At 36.9% G+C, this 22,175-nt stretch overlaps 1 protein-coding gene across 5 annotated transcripts in view; it reads right to left on the bottom strand.

Annotated features, from left to right (window-relative positions):
- Window positions 1-22,175, bottom strand: part of MTREX (Mtr4 exosome RNA helicase) — a 45,318-nt gene that overhangs the window by 9,917 nt on the left and 13,226 nt on the right. For 3 of the 5 annotated variants that reach the window (XR_008971365.1, XM_057402639.1, XM_057402642.1), the window contains exons 14-20: window positions 21,457-21,558; window positions 20,763-20,888; window positions 7,796-7,946; window positions 5,826-5,998; window positions 5,330-5,398; window positions 1,248-1,376; window positions 25-135 (exon numbers count right to left, since the gene is read on the bottom strand). Coding sequence is in view for 4 of the 5 variants with exons in the window: in XM_057402639.1 (XP_057258622.1) it covers window positions 25-135; window positions 1,248-1,376; window positions 5,330-5,398; window positions 5,826-5,998; window positions 7,796-7,946; window positions 20,763-20,888; window positions 21,457-21,558 (861 nt within the window). In the remaining variant the exon portion in view is untranslated. The remainder of the gene's footprint in view (window positions 1-24; window positions 136-1,247; window positions 1,377-5,329; window positions 5,399-5,825; window positions 5,999-7,795; window positions 7,947-20,762; window positions 20,889-21,456; window positions 21,559-22,175) is intronic. The other 2 variants (XM_057402640.1, XM_057402641.1) reach the window with 2 other exon arrangements.

Below are 22,175 nucleotides of genomic sequence, written 5' to 3'. Positions count from 1 at the left end.
TGTACACAGCTTAGTGGAACTTACTTTTATAGACTTTAGCACACTTTGTCTGTTGTCAACAGGCCGCAGGTCTTTCGGTATGTAAAGTCGGACACTGCTGATAGCTGCAACAAGATGTACCAAAATAGGAACAACCTGTAAAAGAGAAGGCAGTAACTGATGCATCAGTAAAAAAATGTCATTTATTATTACTGTTACATAGCACAACTTTATGAAGGAAAACAAAACCTGAGGTATTACAAAGAAGAAAAGTGAGTTTGTCCAAATGGGAAAATTCTGTATTCAGTTAAATCAAGTGAGAGGCTACAAGTGGGGAAAAAAAAAAAAAAAAAAAAGTCAGTTTTTCTAATACCTTGTCTCCTATCTACAGGAATACCTCTTACAATCCAAACCAGACAAAGTTATTGTTATATACTTAACTACGAATGCTACCAATGGAGAACATCAAATCAGCAAATACATATACGTAAGTATCAAACCACGAAGATACCATGAAGATTCAATACTGTGTCTCAAGCTTTAAGCTGACTTTGTGAAAAAAAGGGAAAAAAAGAAAAAAAAGAGAAAAAAGACAAAGAAAAATTAAAAAACTGTCTCTGATCTGAAATAGGGTTTCAATTTAAATAATGCAGTGCTTTCACTAAAAAAAACAATTTGATTTTAGAATGAGACAGGCTCACAGAGCAGAAGGGGTCTGAAAGAGAGAAATAGGTGAAAAAAATAATTCTGTTCCTAGAGGCAGAAGATAATGCTAAGAAAAGTATCTGCCAAACAGCATCAATAAATTTATTAGTAAAAGATTACAAAAATTCTAACTAAATTCTCAGTTCTAGTAGAACAAATGCACACTGCCCACAAAATCTTGCACAAGCATGCAAGAAAAAAAACAGTTTATAAACACCTGGTTATCTGCAGATTTTATCACATACATAGGTAATTTTTGTAGCTTTATTTACATTACTGCTATTGTCTTTTTTATGTACTGATTTGAAATATGTAACACACAACAAACACTTTTCAAAGCACTTCTTATAGGTTAACAAACCCACTCAAGTATTTCGTTCACACTGGCAAGTTACTTCTTCAGCGAGATGAGCAACTGTTTAAGAAAGCAGAGTCAATCGTACAGCTCCTTTCTCTTCCATAATACATCAACCCCTCTTTCACCAGAGTTTGAAAATGCTTTGGAAACAGAATGTTTGAGAACATTTACAAGAAACTGTTGAGAATAAATATGTGTAACAAACCTGCATCTCTCCTTTCTCATCAAGGCTGATTGGCTTTGCGGACTCAATAGTAGAATTTTTCAAACTGTCTTTACTGCAGTACAGTAGCACTTCAACTACATATAACGAGTCCAATTCAGCAGAATTTGGCTGTTGAGGACACAGAAAAAACAGATCTATTATCAGTTATTCTAAAATACCAGAAAGAACTTAAGGAAAAAGCATGACTTATTCAATATTAAAGGTATGAAATGAGCTAGTGCTCGTCACAGAGTATCAGCTCAGTGATGCAGTATGTTCTAAAAACTACTGAATTAGTATTGTTTGAAAGTTCCCTCACAGAGAAAACCTTGAAAAAAAGTACTTTTTTTTTTCTTAAAAAAGAAGCACAATTTGGGGTATCTGTTCCATTTGCAGGTTTTCACATTCAGTTTTTCACCAAAATAAAAACCTCCAGAAAAGCTCTTGAGCATTACAGCTTGTATCTGCAGATGAAGCTGCATCTTGCAGACCAAATCTTTATACGGCCCAAACTCCACATGTAACATCTGAACTTCATTTAAAGAACACAAATGTGGTGCTTAAAGACTACTGTTCACAAAGCCATATCCTTTCTTATACACTGCTTTTAAAAAAATTGATGTTACTTATTTGACTAGATTAGTATGTGCTAAGGTTGCTCAAATACACTCCTACAACACGCAAATATTTTTATGAGATTGAGTAACTTACAGGCCCAACACTGAAGGCAGACCTCATCTTATAAAATAGTATGTGAAAGCTTCCCTGTTTCCAAATACAAATGAGAGTCTTTTCAAAATCCTGTGTTAATTCAGTTTGGTTTTACTGGGCAGTGTTTTTCATTACAAATCTGCCTCATACTGTTTTTTTTTCACTGCATGTAAAGCAGGGTGGAGCCAGCTAGCATTTCTACAAGATTCTCAGAAGTACTGAAACTGCCATAGTAAACTGAACAGAAAAACAGGGCTATCCTGTTTTACAAGACATGTAACTTCTTCCAGAAATGCAGTTACTTGCTGAGGAAGAAGCTGTTTCTCTGAGTTCAATGCCACATTTGCAGAAAGCACTCACAGCAATGCACAGCACCCTTGCTGATCTCCGAATTGGAACTTTAAAATAATATCCACGTGTACCAAATCAGGGTCCAGACAAAGCCACGGAAAGCTTAATGCTGACTTAAATGAAGAAGAGACGAAACTTACAGCTGCGCATACATGCTACAGAAAATACTAGCATTGGGAATGTCTAGAGAATTATGAGGGGAAAAAGCTTTTATCAGTAACTGTATTGTAAACCCATTAATAAAGCAAGAGAATGTCATTAACATTTGCTGTTAATTACTAATATTGTAAGTTTACATATACCAATGGCTTTTAGATAATGCTGACCAGACGTGACTTAATCTAGAACTGCTTTTTGAATACGTATTGTTCCTACGTATTCCTACAGTATTTTAGGTACTGGCATATTTTTATATGCAAGAGTAAAAGGAGGCTAGGACACCCAGTAAAAATTTGTTAGTCACAGACATCTCTATCATATCAACTTTGAATGATTCCTTTGATTTATTTTGCATTGATTCACATGCTTCAAGGGTCACATTCTGTCCTCCTTTGCAGAATACTGCATGACTGGGTGCCTTCCAAGGATTTTAGATTTGCCCTGTATCATCTATAACTTCATGTACCTGAAAATAAAACCAGGTAAGACAGCTGATCATATCAGCAAATCCAGAAATGTGGCAGATAAATTCAGATTCCCAGGTCAGTACAAATGGACCCACTGAAAACTCTATGACCATGGCACAGCACTAAAAATGATGTTTATGCAGTAAACATTATAAATAAACATGAACAGGTAAGTACATAAAATTCATATACAAGGATTATAACAATCCAAATAGGGAAGACCAAATTGCAGCATCTTGAATTTTAGTATCAGTAACTGTGAACAGACAAAAATGTCTAGAACCAAGGACCAGATGACAACGTGAACTATACGCAGTACAAGAATAAAACTAGTATACTGCTGGGACAATCTAGTGGAAACAAAATTTCTTACTCAAAAACAGTTACTCAGCAGTCTACTATAATGTGCAATACATAGTAAGCATCACAGCTTGAAATAAATTTCAGTGTAGTGTCATTCAGAATAAAGTGCTATTTGCATTCACAACTGTGGAACACTGCATTGTGAAATTATGCCGCAAAAACATCTAAATATCATTAACAAGGCACATAACTGACATTGACTCATGCTTTTGCTTTCACATTGCAATGAACAAAGAGAATTACTCAGTGAAATACAGGCATACTGCAATGCTGTCAATCTTAATTACATATATTCCTCACTAGAAAAAGGACTTCATTAGAAACTATGATACAGTGAAGAAAAATTTGCAATTAAAGAAAAACTAGTAATAGATGAAATTCAACATCATTTCTGAAAGCAAGTCCAAAGATCTGTCCCAGTTTAGAAGTGGATTAAGGTTTAAAGACATGACATGATAGTGATGTATTTCCAATATTAACTAAATATACTACTACATTAAACAGTAATGGGGAAATGCACCTGTAGGCCAGGACAAAACCACACTGAATAAACACATTAAAACAGGTAAAAGTTGCAGCTTCTTTAAGTCATTTGTTTTGCCTCTGCTTATAAAAACTACTCTTTCATACTGTTTCTAAAAGTCACATAGCTTTGAGCCTGTTCCATAATTTTCAGCACCTATTGTCATTCTTTCCACAGAAATTGGAAGGAAAAATTCAACCCAGTTGCTAGAATGACATAATGAAAAAAGTTCTGCTGGAGCCAGAGCCATCTCCTGCAGAACAGACCATCATTTCAAAGCTAACATTCAAACCTAAAGGCTTTATACAACAGTAAGACGGGCCAGACAGAGATGGCAAATGTCTATGTGAGTAAAATATGACACAGAAGAAATGCCTCCAGTGACACAGAGGTTGGCAGTTTCATACAGAAGGCTTGGGTGAGAGGTGAATCTGCGTTACTGCTCATATGGCTCTACAAAAAAAAAGCAGTCTAGAAGCAAAAGTTTAAGCAACAGCAGTAAGTCTAGTTTTCTAACTTGAAAAATAAAAGTGACTTTCAAAAGGAAGATGGAAAACCAAAACAGAATCTTTCTTAGTAAGTTCTGGACGCACACATTTTTTTCATTTTCTCTTTACTGAATATATATTAGAAAAGCACAAAAGGTGCCACAATGTATAGACACCACCAGAACCTGACAAAGACAACTTCTCATTTTCACCTAGCAATTAATGCCAATGGTCTTCTGCCAAAATTACAGAACAAATGCTACCACAGAAAAATACACTTTAAACTTAGGTTTTAATTTACGCAGCAGAGTAGCCTGTCAAAACATTTCTGAAAGTGAGCCCAAAACATCATCTCCGGGGTTATGCACAGACAAACTATAAAAATGGGTATTTGGAAGGAACCCCAAATCTGGCTTCTGTTGCATCACTGCCCTCTGCATTTTCTTCCACATTTCCCCAAATTGATTTCTATTGTTTTGCTCTCTTTTTAACTTCTCAACCCTCAACTCTACAACAGCATCTCAAGGGACAAGCAATCCCATAGCTCAGGCACTAACTTAAGACTCAAGATATAACTCCTCAGTTGAAGATAACCTTCTACATAGAGCCAAATGTCAGTATCCCTATGGTTTCAGCCCTCACATACAACTTCTATACATTTTCTGAGAGTAGATAACATGCTATCTTTCCCATGAAGGGCTTAAGTGTACAGCTGTTGGGGAAGTATCAGAAAGAAACTAAACAGTTTAGTGCCATGTGCACTTCTGAGCTACTTACCCCAGGCACAAAACATTTGCTTCATAAATATGCCAAAAGTTAAAAAATAATCACAGGACTTGGGGTTTGTCCCAACTTCCAGAGTATTTTTCTTTATATTCTCACTTCAGGAAGGCCTAAGATTTTAGTAAATTTGGGGTGAAATTTTTTTTTTGCCTTTGGAAACTACACAGGAGTTTTATTGTATTTTCAGAAAAAGCAGTAATGTATATGTTTTTCTAAGAGAGAGAATGTATATTTTACCTTAGCATTCGATTTCTTAGAGAAATTAACAACCACTCCCCATCCAACGTTATCATCTTCGCATTTCACCTGAAAATATTACAAGATGTTATAACATAACCCATGTATCATCACATCCCAGCAAGCCCATCTTTTTGTATTTCTGATATTTGTAACAGCAGTCATGGACTGTTATTATTGTGGGTGACGTAGTCTAGTGTCAGGTGTCCCTGCCCATGGCAGGGGGGTTGGAACTTGATGATCTTAAGGTCCTTTCCAACCCTAAATATTCTACGATTAATCATGAAAACAGGTGTTTGGATGTTTTTTTTTTTAATTTACTGATGAATGTTAACAAAGAATTATAATGAAATAAAAACCATTGCTTAGTGTGATACACACAGTTTTTCAAGATGATAAACTGGCAGACACAAACAAAACCTGAAAATTTCATGGATTGGTAAAGATGTGAAATAAAACCAAAACACACACAAAAAATAAAATAAAATCAAATCACCTTTACCAGTCTTCCTGGCTGTAGAAACGGCAGGCAATACTTTGGTTTGTGAACATATTGTTCAATCTCTTTACTCATTTTTGCAAGCTGCTGTCGGATTTTGTAGTATATGACCACATTTTCTTCATTGGGAATGAGTATTTTGTTGTATTGTCTTTCTAACTTAGTCACTCCTACAATAAAAAGTAAAATCTCATGGAAACAATAACTTCACAGATTTAGAAATCAATGTTTCACTTTCAGGTCTATATAACTAGAATTTTGTCATCATTTTGGTACTCATTTTCTATTTACAATAATCTATTCTCTGGAAAGCTAGGTATCTATAAATATGTCCACTGAATTTTATTTATAGAAAATTAAATCCTAATAGTATTTTTTTTTCTTTTAAATAAACAAGTTTGAGAAAAGAAAGAAGGCTAGACCCCCAACTGTCCAAGAATGACTAATTCAGGGTTCCATACAAGTCCCACAATACACTTCCAATTATTGTAGGAGGGTATTCACTGCCCACTAGCACTCTTCTACCTCCTCCTATGAAAACAAGATTGCTCAAAGGCATCTTCTAACAAGATGCCTTCCAACAAGAGGGAAGTTGTTAGAAGAAGCTCTTCCTAAGCTGATCTAGACTCTGATTTCATCAGTTGGAAATCAGTATTTTCTTCCTCCAACATTTCACACCTTCTTTAGATGAATCAGTTTCTACTGCAAACATGCTTAATCTCTCACAGTGGTAACACCACTAGTAAACATAAAGAAAGGACTCATCATAAAGATCTTTCTCCTCTCTACCAACTCACCCTCTTGAATGCTATTTGAATGCGTATCAGTGACTCAGAAATCCCACTTCAGTGGGACTTAACATGGAATTGTTCCCTATTTTTAGCTACCAACTTTTTGAAGAAAAAAACCTAGCAATCCACACTCATGACATAATTTCCTCCTTGTTTTAAACATCTTCATGTTTTTAATTGCAGCTGATGTGATTATAACATTCTAATGCCCAGTTTGGTGTCTAAACAAAATATGTTCAAGAAATATGAAGAACTTTCTCTAGCTCCATTTCTGTATTTAAGTAGCAGAACTAGAATGCCAGAATGGAGATACAGGCATGCCAATGAATCAGGGAGGTTCTCAGGAAATACATACTGTATTTGACTATTACTGTCTTAACTCTGCACCTGCAAACTAACAAAAACTGCAAAGGGAAATCAAAACTCCCTCTCTGAATGTCTGTCCAAGCTACATGCGCATGTACACAATCTCTCTTAACATTCAATTAATGAACAGATAAACAGCTCATTCATCAATGGCAAAGGAAGTAGTTACCTCTTGTGTTCTTAAGGTCCTTCTGGGTTAAGTTTTGAAAGAAGCCTCACCCTCAAACACTGGCAGAAATCTTTAGAAACAAACTTTGGCTCATGGAAACAGACTGTCTAAAGATCAAGGCTCAAGTTACTCAGTGGAGTGAAAATATTCTCAGTACTCTCTCAATTTTGCTTTGTATTTTAATCACACGTTTTTTCCTACTGAACAGTGTGCCTGAGTTCTTTTTAGAAATTGTAATGAGATACCAAAATTATGTTTCTTTTAGCTAAGTTCTGCACATCAAAAATGAATAAGACTTTTCTTCTTGGCACCTCCAGCAAGCCACAAGAATTTTTAAATTGTTTTTCCTTCTTTCTGTCCTACAGTTCAGCAATGTGACAAACACTCTTGCCTGACTCAGAGAGGAAAGCTCTCTGCATAGGTTGACAGTGCATATCAGTACAGGTCTTAAGAACAAGAGGAAATTACTCTTCCTGAAACTGTAACATGACAGCAAATGGTGCAGTGGCTACTGTTGGCAGAGTAGACAAGTACTACACAGGTATAAACTCTTACAAGTGTAATGAAATGTAATTACCCAATCTCACAGCGCAGCATCTTTTATACTGACTCTCCTGAGTACAATATACAGTAATACTTACTTTCTACTATTTCTGGAATAGTTCTGTAATGCTGGAACTGATAGAAGGATTTTTCTAACATGTATTCAGGGTTAATTTCCTCTACTCGAAGCAAGTTCAATACCATGTTGTACGTCAGGTGGAATGCACTGTTTAAAGGATCAGCTGAACCCTGAAAAGGATCCAAGAACACTGGTTAAAAAAATATTAATTGCAGAATATAAGAACAAATCAAACAACTCATGATGCAGCATTTTACATGAGGAGCTGCTTTGATGGGCACAACAACTTACTAATTTAGATTACATGTCTCATGAAATCCTCAGCAATTTTATTATGCTGAACATGTAACAGTATTTATGGCTCATTGTACCTATAGTTACACTATAATATTATAAATTAGATCTGAATGAAATGAAAGTTCAAATTAAAAACTTCAGATAGTTTTTATAGTCTACTACTTGGGCTCCGTTATTTTAACCTTAAAATAATAGTTATTTAACTATTTAAAGCAATCCATTATTTTAACACTCCGGAAAATACTTACTTGCACACCTTTTTCTCTCAAGACTTATGATCACACTGATGTCTTGGGAAGCCTGTCCAAAAATGGGTAGCCTACAACTTCTTTAGCTTAACAAATGTATCATTATAAAATTAATTTATTTTGCAGGTTGCCCAAGAGGGGTTGTGGACTCTCCGCTTGTGGAGATACACAAAAGCCATCTGGACATGGTCCTGGGCAGCCTGCTGTAGATGACTCTACCTGAGTAGGGGGCTTGAACAGGATGACTTCAGAGGTCCCTTACAACACTAACCATTCTGGGATTCTGTGACATTCAATTTTCTTACAAGATACATGGGAACACAGGAAAGAAGGATACCAGGAAAGTATTCTGGGGAAATATCACATCACTACCTTCTTTCCCCATTCTTATTTTCTAAGAACATCTATTAATGTCCCCTATCAAAAAAAAAGGTACTGGACTACCCAGATCCACCTTTGGCCTGATTCTCTATTGCTGTACTATGTTCTTACTCAAGAGAAAGACCTCATCATTGTAAGAAGAGCAAACATTTAATCAATATCAATTAAACCAACCAGGTATTCAAAGAACATACGGAACAGTTAAACAGTGCTGTCAAAGGAAGATAGAGAAGATCTCAAGACTACAGCCTCTCTGAGCAAAGGGCAACCTTGAGAAACTGTCTCTCACTTAAGTGTCAGAACAGAAGGACATCCTTATATTACCCATCCTTCGATAACCAAATTAAGTCACTGCAGCTAGATGATGGAGACCCAAAACTTCTGAAGTATGAAACTGCCCAATTGCAGGGCATAACCTTTCATCTAAAAAAGCACTGGTATCAAAGGAACAGGTGCCTGGCAGTTCTTCAGAGAGGATCCAAGGGAAATCAAGGAGTTAGAAGAAGAAAATTACAATTTCTACCCAACAAAAGGAATGGAAACCAGAAGAAACAGACAGCTGGATTTTACAGAAACAGAAGACTTCCTATAAAACCACGTCAGATGCCACAAATCTGTCCAAGCTCTCTGATGGTGTTAAGTATGTGGATTACCATTCTTCCTTGATTCCCAAGAAGTTTATGATAACACACTCCCTATCCCCACCAAACAAATGTAATTAAGTCTGTAAGGGATTAAAAAAAACCCCAAACTCTTGTGAATTACTAAAGTAAAACAGTGTAATTTGGTATTTTTTTCAAAACAAAGTTTCCTAATGGAGACTCAAAGGTCTGGACTTAAAAGAAACCCAGGAAGGGCATACACAGAAAAATAGCCAGGTCTGCTAAAAATTCTACAAGATCAGTGAAGACACCAGCAATCCAGAGAGTTGCATGATGAGGAATAAGCAAGTGTTCCCATTTCAACAAGACCTATGATAAAATTCAGTTATGATTAAACCTTTTACATTAGTAATAACTAAAACAGGTATTAGGAACATCAGGATTTCAAAACGTATTTTTCATACAGCTCTGTGATTGCTGAAAGTTCAACATATTCTGTCAGACATTTTAGAAGCTCAGGGATGGCTGACACTTGGAAAAACACCCCTCTGAGCATTCTTTTAAGCTCAGTATTTTCTTTACCTAAAACCAATTATATCATATTCTTTTGCAACTCATTTACAAAAAAGCATACCAAAAAGCCCCTGATGATCAGTTTGTATCTACAAATGCTGAAATTTAGACCAAGTGCTCTCCTAGATCAACCTAAGCCTGATGGATTTTAAATGACATTACCACAGTATACTTTTTTCCATTTTTTTTTTCTATTTTAAATATATTGTCAGGAATTCTGATTACTACATCCACTGATCCACTGTTCTCAGATTTAATTATATAGTATTTAATTATATATATTATTTATATATATTTAAGATATATATTAAATATATATATTTAATTATATATATCGGTTTGAATCTGAGACTCCTTCACATGTAGATTTAAGAATACAGTAATCCTGTTTGCTTTATGTAAAATACAGAGTTTTATGAGATTATCTTGCAAATGCCAGAATCCTACTCACTGCATGATTGTTTTCTCTCAGAAAAAAACAAACGGCTGTTACAGAGAAGCCTTCAGCATACGTTTATACTAAGAAAGTACCAACATGAATATATGTACAAGTTTAAGATAAATCATACAGTCTAATGTTTTGCTATCCATGGCCAGAGACTCATTCAGTCATTCTAGTTTACATCTATGAGTAGACTATAAATACTTACCTAGGTTTTCACCTCAAGTGATGCACCACAGAAGAGAAATATCTCTTAAATTATATCATGAAATCTGTATTTAAAATAACACCATCAGTTCTGAAATTACCATGAATGGATTTCTACTAACAGAAATACATCAATAAGTAAGCCACCAAAAGCCAAGCTGCAGTGTGAGGAAGAAAGCTCAAGTTCCTACAGATGTCTTTGGTATGATACACCGAAGATTGAGAACTTCTCTTGCTGATGCTAACCAATGTGTAACACAGCTTTTTCTTTAGACCTGATAGAAGGATTATGTACCCCAGGTCCAGTCTATTTGTCTAAATACATCAGTCACTATAGAAAAGAGAAATCACCACTAAAAACAGCTAGCTTCTCTACAACAGACAATGCCATTTAAAGAATGGTATTTACAGAAGAATGGCACAGCAATTATGCCAGTGTCAGCTAATGGTGAGTCAGATTCTTTCCTACAGCAACACCCACTGCTGTAGCCAGGCATCAACTAAAGCAGCTGGAATACAATCACCAGCTGGCTATAGCCCTCAACATACCTACAAACTGCTTCAATCACAGCATGAATCCCTTTCCATTCTTGACAATGTTACTTAGCTTTAAGGCATAACCTGTGTGCTTGAAAGATTACACCATCAATCCCTTTCCATTCCATCGCTGGCAAAATGAAGGTGCTAAGCCACTGTTCATCATATTTGAAACATCATGGCAGTCAAGTGAAGCTCCTGATGACTGGAAAAAAGGGAAATATAACCCCCATTTTCAAGAAGGCAAAAATGGATGACCTGGGGATTTACAGACCAGTCAGTCTCACCTCTGTGCCGGGCAAAATCTTGGCACAGATTCTCCTAGAAGGCATGCTAAGGCACATGAAAAACAAGGTGCTTGGTGACAGCCAGCATGGCTTCACTAAGGGGAAATCCTGCCTGACCAATTTGGTGGCCTTCTATGATGGGGCTACAGAACTGATGGACAGGGGTAGAGCATCTACCTGGACTTGTGCAAAGTGTTCGACACTGTGCTGCACGACATCCTTGTCTCCAAATTGGAGAGACATCAATTTGATAGGTGGACCACTTGGTGGACAGAGAACTGGCTGGACGGCCACACATAAAGAGTGGTCTCCAGCTGGAGACCAGTAATGAGTGGTGTCCCTCAGAGATCGGTGTTGGGACCGGTCTTGTTCAACATCTTTGTTGCTGACATGGACAGTGGGATTGAGTGAGCCCTCAGCAAGATGACACCAAGCTGTGTGGTTTGGTTGATACCCTGGAGGGAAGGAATGCCATCCAGAGGGACCTCAACATGCTTGTGAGGTGGGCTGATGCCAACCTCATGAAGTTTAACCATGCCAAGTGCAAGGTCCTACACCTGGGTCGGAGCAATCCCAGGCACAGCTACAGGTTGGGCAGAGAAGAGATTCAGAGCAGCGCTGCAGAGAAGGAATTGGGGGTGGTGGTTGATGAGAAAATGAACATGAGCCGGCTTCAGTGTGCGCTTGCAGCCCAGAAAACCAACTATATCCTGGGCTGCATCAAAAGGAGCGTGACCAGCAGGTCGAAGGAGGTGATCCTGCCCCTCTACTCTGCTCTTGTGAGACCTCACTTGGAGTGTTGTGTGCAGTTCTGGTGTCCTCAACATAAAAAGGACATGGAACTGTTGGAACAAGTCCAAAGGAGGGCCACGAGGATGGGACTGGAGCACCTCCCATATGAAGACAGGCTGAGAAAGTTGGGGCTGTTCAGCCTGGAGAAGAGAAGGCTTTGTGGAGACCTCATAGCAGCCTTCCAGTATCTGAAGGGGGTCTATAGGGATGCTGGGAATGGACTCTTCATTAGGGACTGTAGTGATAGGACAATGGGTAACAGGTTCAAACTTAAACAGGGGAAGTTTAGATTGGATATAAGGAAGAAGTTATTTACTGCGAGGGTGGTGAGGCACTGGAATGGGTTGCCCAGGGAGGTTGTGAATGCTCCATCCCTGGCAGTGTTCAAGGCCAGGTTCCACAAAGCCTTGGGTGATATGGTTTAGTGTGAGGTGTCCCTGCCCATGGCAGGGGGGTTTAAGCTACGTGATCTTAAGGTCCTTTCCAACCCTAACTATTCTACGATTCTATTCCTGACAACATTACATAGCTTTAAGGCATAACGAAGCTGTGTGCTTGAAAGATTACCAATTACCAAATAAAGAATAAAATCCTAAGTGTCACATTGTCATTTAAATGCGATAATAAAGTGAGAAAACAGAGTTGTTACACAACTAAAATATATGCACAGAACATGCCCAGAAACACCAAGCAATTCCTGAAGATTCACTTTAAAGCCTTTTATAAAATCAGCACAGTTCAACTGTGGAGTGATTTAAAAACAAACTAAAAAACTAGCTATTTCAAAGATTATATAAAGCAGACTTATTTGAAAGGCAGCACTTGAGCCAGCTGCTGATGTGGCAATTTTTATTTTAAACACACGATCAGTATTTTACAAGTTGAAAATAAAGATCATTCTATTAAGACAAAGCAGTTAAAATACAAATCCTTTTTTGGCAAAAACTGTGAATTATTCCTGTTCCTTCATCTCATAAACAGATCTTTGTCCAAGTTTCAGAAATTTTTCTCAGTGTAGGCAAAACTACATTTGAAATCAAAAGCTCTGAGAAGCTTATTTTTTCTGAAAATTGGAACCATTACTTCTCCAAACTAAATACAGTCATAGTAGCTTTACTGTATTACGCCTTCAGCACAGCCAGTGAATTCTGCAGTGTGCATTAGTTTCTACTGTCTACCCCAGTAGACTTGCATCTAACAGGCAGATGTTACCATTTACCCAGCACTCAAACCAGTAGCAATATACAGATTTTTCAGCTGCATTAGGAAACCTTGTATACAAATACAGTTGTTCTTCCATACCAAGTACACAAAACTAAGTAGACAACCAGCCTCTTCTGGCAAATTATAAAGATCACATGATTACTGAAGAGGCAATCAATGGTTACCTTAAGACACCTATCAGATACGTATGGTAGAGAGAACGGAAGTAGGGATATACTGAGGAGAGGAACATGCAAAAGGTGAGAACCTTTCCTAACTTGCTCTTGAAGAGACTACACATATAGTGTTCAACTATCCTGCATTGTGCTTGCTGCTAAGATACAGTAAGAGGCAAATCAGTTTAACTTACATTTTCTCCATGATGGTTTGGCTCTTCTTGCAATCCCTTTCTCTGCTCAATCCCTGTGCCACCAGGTCCCAGATTGATTCCTTTTCTTTCTCACTTTCTTAAAAATACTGTGAAATATGTGCATGCCATTTAGCTCACCCTCTACCATAGATTCTTCCACCACAATCCATCAACCTTCTCTTTGACAAGCTACAGCATGAAATCACCTGCGTCAACCTCTGTCAGTCTCTGAGGAAGCCTCTCTCGTCTCCAGAGAAAAGGCATCACATTAGAGAAAGGAAGAATGACCAACCACTCATGAAGATATCAGGCAAAAGCCCAGCTGATGAGACCTGCAGCAAAAACTGCTGAGAAATACTACCCTGAACAGGCATCAAGAAGTCAGTTTCAAACACACAGCGTCCATGACTTTACTGTTGGTGGAGCTCTACAGTCTCCTCTCTGCAATACCCCTCCTGACCACTTCAAAGAGGGCAGTCCCCCCATCCCAGATCTTCCAACACACAGTAGCAACAGCTTTATTTCTGAATATTGTCTAAAAAACAGCACAATTTTGCAAGATTTTTTATGCCTCTTAATGAGAACTGCCTGGATACAAGAGAACAGCTTGGATACATCAACTAAACTTCTCAGAAATTAATGCACTTGCAACCATTTCGCTTCTTGAGAAATACTAAGCCAATTTACCAGTAGGACCCTTTCAAGTTTTCCAAGATTTGGGTTGCAAAAGAAAGACTGGTTTAAGCTGATAATGTTAAAAATCAAGAACACGATCATAAACATTTAATTACAGAATTAGTTTCAGAATCATTTCAGAGCTATCTGAAAATTATAACTGCTGTATGCTGTGCCCTGTTCAACTGCCAACAATTTCAGGACAGAGTATCTTCTTAATACAATCACATAATGCAACAGAGCATTCAGCATTTATTAATCCTTCCATTTCTTCCCTATGTAAACTAGAAAGATCTTTAAATATTGGGAAAGCGGAAGACTAGTGTCTGGAATGGATATTCACAGGGGGGTTTCAAATTTTTTTCATTACTGCAATACTTGGAAGCCTCCTCTAAGCAGAGATGTAAGAGCTGTCATTGCTGCATTATGGCACACAGTATTGAGCAAGATGTACATTTGGTAAGGGTTACTCTGTCTGTTCTCTTTTACAGTGGGAGAAAAATATTTACATTTTCAAAACTGTTCCCATGCAGAGAGAGGAACAAGTTTTGCACATCGCTTTCTTGCTCTCCAGCCTGTCATGGAAAACATGTATGAAGCTTTCACAGGGAACACCAGATGGCAAATACTGTCTGAAGCTAACTCACATGGACATTACGAACTAACAAAGGCAAAAAAGGGCAACTTGCAAAGCATCAATAAACTATCTTCCTTAATGACACAAACCACGTACACTACATATTTATGCTATTTGGTTCACTGATAGTTTCATTTGTTTAACCGTGCTTCCAGAAATAAGCTGAATGAATAGGTTTCTAAAAAGGAAAGAAAGCACTGCTTTACAAAAAGAGCAAAGAACAGAACACACTGATTAAAAGACCCCTCTCTTTTTTCCTCACACGGGGAAGCAAGTACACTTAGCTGTCTGTGACAGTCGTCACTAAAAATTTCTATGAAAAAAAAAAATTATTAAATGAAAAGTATGAGCCTCATACTTGACTGTGAGACATAGAAATACTTTTAGTGAAATATTAACAGAACACATTTTTCCACTATCAGTCACAGCTACCACACAAATAATCAGATCTCTCTCAGAAATATCAAAAAAGACTGCACAGTTATACTGAGAACATAATTATCCTGAGCTATATCAGCATAACAGCAAAACCGATAAACCCCCTTCTGTGAGGTTTACTTTTAACAGGCAATGGCAAGCAGCTATTTGAAACACAAATTTACTACCAGTCTGGCTCACTGCTTTTCCTCGAAAACAGTTACACCACCACAAACAGAAGCCACGGTGGGTGGCAAAATACCGCTTCAGCAGGCTTTGCCGATGAAAATACCTCAGGCTTGGGTTCCACAAATGCTCTGGTTGTAATAAGAGACTTAAAAGGAAAAAAATGTATCTCAATTCCTCTCGCATGCAATTACTGCTGCCTGAAGTCATTCTGAATGACCGAACTTTTCAGTCATATACCCACTCCAATACAGTATCTCCTACCACCGTAACTATCCTTAGTTTTACTTCAGTCTGGTAACTCCAAGTTCTGTTCTTTCCGTAAGCTTTCTGTCTTCTTTCTGAAGAAGAAGAATACGGAAGAAACCCAACACACTTGTGTTGAGGCATCCCAATTTAACAAAGCAATATTTAAACTTTCATGCAAATATTTAAAACTACAAATAACTTATAGAGACATCACACTTAAAAAAATTTAAAACTTGGTCTCCCCAAACCAAGATCTCAGCACTGCTACATTAACTGCTCTGCACAGGACACATATGGGGGGGGGGGGGGGTGTGGGGGGTGGTAAAGGTAATTTAACATGTATTCAACACCACACTGTGCCATGATTCTTTCAGATCTGAGCCGGACTTGTAACTGTATTTGTATACTACTTTTAAGAGATTAATTTTGCTCCTTCTAAGTTGGATGAACTCAAAGAAAGTTGAAATGGAAAAAAATAAATGGCACTCAGAAGCTAGCCAAGATCCTCAGCACTCACTGGTTTCAGATTTACTACTATAGGTATCAAGTCAGTAGTGTAGCAATTTACAATTTCAGTCAACATTCAGTATGTTTTAACTTAAAGGAAACGTGTGGCCGAGCAAAAATATATACTTCTACAAAAAGTGAAAAGAGAAAAAAATGTAAAAAAGAAAATTTGCCTTTTGTTCACCTCGCAGTTCTTTGTTTTAAGCAAGAAGAAAACCAAATATAGCTTCATCAATCAAAACACATCTACATTTGTAGTGATGGGTTTACCAAAGTAAAATAAAATTTCCCCAAAGTCTGTCACTTGGGGTAAACTGCCTTCCACAGACTGACCTAATAAAACTTCAAGTAACTTGTGGTATTAGCAAGCAGCAACTAGCAAGCCACAATTAATACCAGTTAGCTTAGTCCTTCTGGCTCTGGAAAAGCCTGAGGTGAAGTTCAAGAGTGACTAACCATTTTACACACCATCTGACGAAACCTATCTTGTTAAGTACTTTCCCAAACTGAATTTTGCAATGGCTTTTCTAGAGAATGGCAGTGCCAACCTCCAGTTGAAGTCTGTTTCTCTCCCAAACTAGGTTTTGACAACTTTCTCAGATCCTCCCTTCCTTGCCTTCTTGCTTCCCCTACCTCGTAAGTAAGCTTTAAATCAAACTAAGGTACAATAGTATAACCTCATAGAAGCCTTCCAGTATCTGAAGGGGGGCTATAGGGATGCTGGGAATGGACTATTCATTAGGGACTGTAGTGATAGGACAATGGGTAATGGGTTAAAACTTCAACAGGGGAAGTTTAGATTGGATATAAGGAAGAAGTTATTTACTGCGAGGGTGGTGAGGCACTGGAATAGGTTGCCCAGGGAGGTTGTGAATGCTCCATTCCTGGTGGTGTTCAAGACTAGGTTGGACGAGGCCTTGGGTGATATGGTTTAGTGTGAGGTGTCCCTGCCCATGGCAGGGGGGTTGGAACTAGATGATCTTAAGGTCCTTTCCAACCCTAATTATTCTATGATTCTATGATTCTAAGGAACAAGCAACCTCATAGTCAAAGACAAGTGAACTACTTCTGCATAAACCAGTGTTTCTTTCCTACATATTAACCACTGTTTTTCCCGAATTCTGATTTATCGCATTTTTTAAACAGTATTACAGAACTAGGGAATTTCTCACAACCCAGGCAAGAGTTTTACTTGTTTGATAACACTTTCTATGTTAAGAAATGCACACAAAATAACACTGGTGGCCAGGGCTTACTATTAATTCCTATTGCAGACACTTAGTAGTTTTGCAAAAGCATAGCTAACTTCCAGCAATTTTATGAGGAAGATTCTCTTTCAGAAACTTCTTCCTTCTAGCATATGAAGCTTAACATCACCTTCTCCTCATTTCAATCTTACACTTATTCCTCATCAGCTTATACTTATTTATTTTTATGTAAATACTGGTATTCACGCTAACCAATTTTCTTTGTACTTGGGAGTCTGAAAGAACAGCCATATGTGATACACAGGTGATTAAAATACAGAATATATAATGATGCTGCCTTAATTATGATGGAATTCTGATCTGCCCTTTCACATTTAAGAAAGGGCATTCCAACAGCTTCACAATGATCTAAAAGGGAACTGTGCAGACAGGCAGGAAGTTAAAGAGAAACATGTTCAACTTTATGAATTGCTATCCTGTTTACTTGCCTAGTAGTTTAAAACAACCTAAGAGTCAAAGTAAAATACAAAAAGACCAGACAGATTTCTAATAGCAGCATACAGGCCAAATAAGCACAGTACTGCCAACTCTATAAATGAAGGCTCTGCCAGGAACCAGATGTAGCTAGTGGAATACGTCCTACAGTTTGGCATCCGGGCACTTTATGTTCCATACACAAATGAAAAGGAAAGCATAGTACTGTATATTTTATCTGGCTAGATGAATGTTTTCTTTCAATTTTTCAGTCCATCTAACTTCTCCTGTGAAGGAATAAGTAAGATGCAAAGAACTGATACACTCCAATTTGAGGCTCAAAAACCTACTTACATTAGCACATTTTCTTTCATTATGCAATCATTTATTTCCATAACATAATTAGCTTAAGATGTTTGTCTTTTAGAGACATAACAGATTACCACTGTTCCGTAACTCAGTTGTCTCTGTAGGAATACATGCTTGTAACATGACCAAATTCCAGCTACAGAGATGCTCTGGTTTCAAAGGCCACCTAGCATCAAGGAGAAGCTTTTCATTTCCTATCTAATCTAACAAAATGTAGCTAAAGAAACAACCCCCCCCAGAAAACCAACCCAAAAACCAAACCCCGCAAAAACCCCATCAAGTATTTCTTAGTATTACTGTCTTCAGAAAGTTAACCAACAGTATTGTAAGCATTTAGTTTTATAGATGTGTGTAAGCCACCAGTTTACAAAATATTTGGTGGTCAAATAAATGCTAAGGATAAATGAATCCTAGTTACACTGCAGAAGACAAATGTACATTACTGAATTTAGGAAATATTTATAAATATCCTTCCTAAGAACTCCATCTAAGACCTGAACTCTGAATTTATGTTTGAAGTACTGTACACAAATGTCGTAATGAAGTGCCACAGCCAAAGAGCACAGCTGCAGCAATACTGCTGCTACGGAAGAATACTCAAAGCTCTCACTTCACTGATCAGAGCATTAGGCAGCTGGTAACATTATTTCTAGAAGTTCTGCTCTGGTTTTCAGTAAATGGCTTGGATCAGACATGCATTAGAGTTGAAGAGCTATGATAAAAATGTCTTACGTAAATGTTCCATCATTGTCAATATGGTCAATTTATTTCTCCTGAAGTTTACCCTACAAATCTTTAGCTTATCTTGCAGCAAAGCCACAATATATGATGTGACAGCAAAATACCACTCCAAGACATGATATTCATCTTACTAGAGACAATACTGTCAGTTAGCAAGTAAAACCTAATACAGACACACTTAACGAATAAAAAATGTAAATACTGAAGAAATCTTAGCCTATATACATTCTTGGCCTATTTTGACACAAAATTTCCTCTAAGTGCTTTGTATTTTAAAAGGAAAATAAAAAATATTTTTTACGTTGTACTGCACATCTCACAAGAGTACTTTTACAGTCTTCTAGCAACTGGCTGAATAGTTACAGAAGCCACAGAACCATTAATACCTTCATTAAAGCCCCTTCTGATATTTTTTTAAAGAAAACTTACATTTAGTCCTTACTTGCAAGTGAAGTAGTGTGAAAAATTAATGAAATACATGAATTTATTCAGATCAGCGGATAAGAATCAAGAGATAACACAGAAAGAAAAAAAGTTGGCATTGTTTTTCCCTTGTTTCCTTATTAAAAAAAACAAAAGGGCTTAAAGTTACAATACAGGAAACATTCTTTTTTATTTCCTTAACACCTAGGCAAAAAAATTGTATCAAATAAATGTAAGTGATCTACTCTTTTTTTTTTAATCTTAATTCATGCAGATTTGAGTTCTATAATTTTCAAACTACTGAACTTTAATTCAGCAGTTCTCAAGCTCCTGAATAATCTGCAGAGTAACTCACCAAGTTTTAAATTTTAACATGTGTGTACAATTAACATGAGCAGCCTAAGATAGGTAACACTCACACCAGAATATTATGCTTCATTACGGTTATTTTTGCCATGGAATTTAAACAGAACTGTAATGTGTGCACTGTTTCACATCCAAATTATAAAAGCAGCAGGTATTACTGTAGTAATCTGTAACACCTTCCATTACAGTTTGGGGAAGCCCTATAATCTAGTACCCATCTTAACCACAAGGGTGTTTTTTTCCAAACCTCAAAGTTTCCTACAAGCACTATCTATTTCTCCTTATCTCATTCTAGCTTGGACAGCCATGTCACTTTTCTTACTGATCATGTATACCTCATTTTTGTATTACTTCGTCTGATTTGTCTGTTACACTGAAAAGACCATTAACAAAGTTTTATTCTACCATGGAACAAAGCCTTCAGCAACTCTTGTGAAAGCTTAGCAAACCTTTTCTAGTTCAGCAATGTCCTTGAATTATGGTCAGCAAGAAAAAAAAACCCAGAATACTAATAGTACGAGTAGTGATATCACTAGAAAGTAGGATGTAACTCTACCTCTCCTGACCCCTTTTATACAGAGAAGGATGATACTAGTTTTCCAATTTTGTTTCACAACAGAAGCTCTTGCTTTAATGAGAACTCAGTGAAAGCCTGTACTCCTTTTATGAGTTGTCACCTCCTACCTGCATGTTCTACATGCTTTTTGTTTAAGTCTGTAATTTCACATATTATGTTATTCAAATGAGAATAACGTTAGTGGTGAGAATAAAAAAAAAAGTTAACTTCTCTCCTACCTTCAAGAGCTGCTTGCCAACTGTTGGACTCATTTTTTCATCCACCATTAGAATTACTATTCCTCTGTCATCCATGCCTCTGCGTCCTGCACGACCTGACATTTGGATGTATTCTCCTGAGGATATCTAGGATAAAACAGTAAAAAGAAAAAATTAACAAACATTAGAAAAATAGGAAAAACATATGAAGTGCTTTTTACACTTATACATTAAGTGATCATGAAGCGTAAATATTAGCAAAGAAAAGCTATCTAATACGTGAACTTTTCACAGATTGAACTCACCACTCCTAATTATTACAAAACTACTAAGATTCATTATTCATAGTGATGGATTTGCATGTGAGCAGCCTACGTTAACTAATGCTTCCATAGATATAGTGACTTGTGTAGATATAGTGACTTCCATAGATATAGTGACTTCTGTAACATGGTGCAACATTTTAATAAGCACAAAAAACATTTTACTAATGTCTCATGTAATGAAAGGCTGCTGGGCATATCATGCATATCTGAGAAATCTTGTCTTTAGGAATTTGTACACTAATTATAAATGGATTAGTGAACAAAAAGATTTTTGGAAGAAAAAAAATATTTGCTACTACAGTGAAGTGGGTATGTCAAGAGTAAATTTAATCCTTATTAGATTCTAGTAATGCAACTCGGTTATTCTATTGAAACTGGTTTTCACTTACCCATCGGAAATCTTTTCCATCAAATTTACTGGCGCTTGTAAATAGCACAGTCCTGGCTGGCATATTAATTCCCATAGCAAAAGTCTCTGTGGCAAATAAGGCCTAAATAAACAAACTAAAGTTAAGGAAGCAAAAACAAAGATTTCTAAGCAAGCATTCAAACAGTCAGAGATAGCAACACAAAACTTCAGATTCTACCGCTTCTGTAGAGTCAACATAAGAACAGAGGCACATTTAGTATTTCAAAAAAACATTCTTTACCCCTTCCCTTCTATCCTCTGGGAAAACATGAAAACTACCAAGATGGAATCATGTGAAAGATTCCAAAAGAACATGTAAGGGGGTGCAAACTGTATTATTGAAAAGTAGATTTCCACATTCAATTTTTGCAAGAAAAAAAATAGCAGATAATTACCCCACAATTTTCATCTAAGATTAGATTTTTCTGAATGCATGTCCTTTAAGGCAACCCACAAACATCTTGGTAAATGTCTACAATCATTTATAGGAGCAAAATATACCCTAAAACAGTTGACAAAAATGTTAAATTTAGTCAATGTAAGTTTAAATAGTTTAGAATAAAATCTGGAACACTTAAAACTAGAACTGTAATTTTGTACTAACGTAAGATATTTAAGGCAAAGTATTAAAGACTACAAGCTTTTCCTCAGAGAGAGAAAAACAAACAAACAAATAGCTTCAAGAATTTTTTTTTTTCA

Source organism: Pezoporus wallicus, unplaced genomic scaffold, assembly GCF_028554395.1.
Source record: "Pezoporus wallicus isolate ANWC-B61680 ecotype Strahan unplaced genomic scaffold, APGP_CSIRO_Pwel_v1 contig_2870, whole genome shotgun sequence".
NCBI classification, from domain to species: Eukaryota; Metazoa; Chordata; class Aves; order Psittaciformes; family Psittacidae; genus Pezoporus; species Pezoporus wallicus.
Note: the sequence above shows the minus strand (reverse complement) of the source record. Positions and strands in the feature narration are given on the sequence as shown.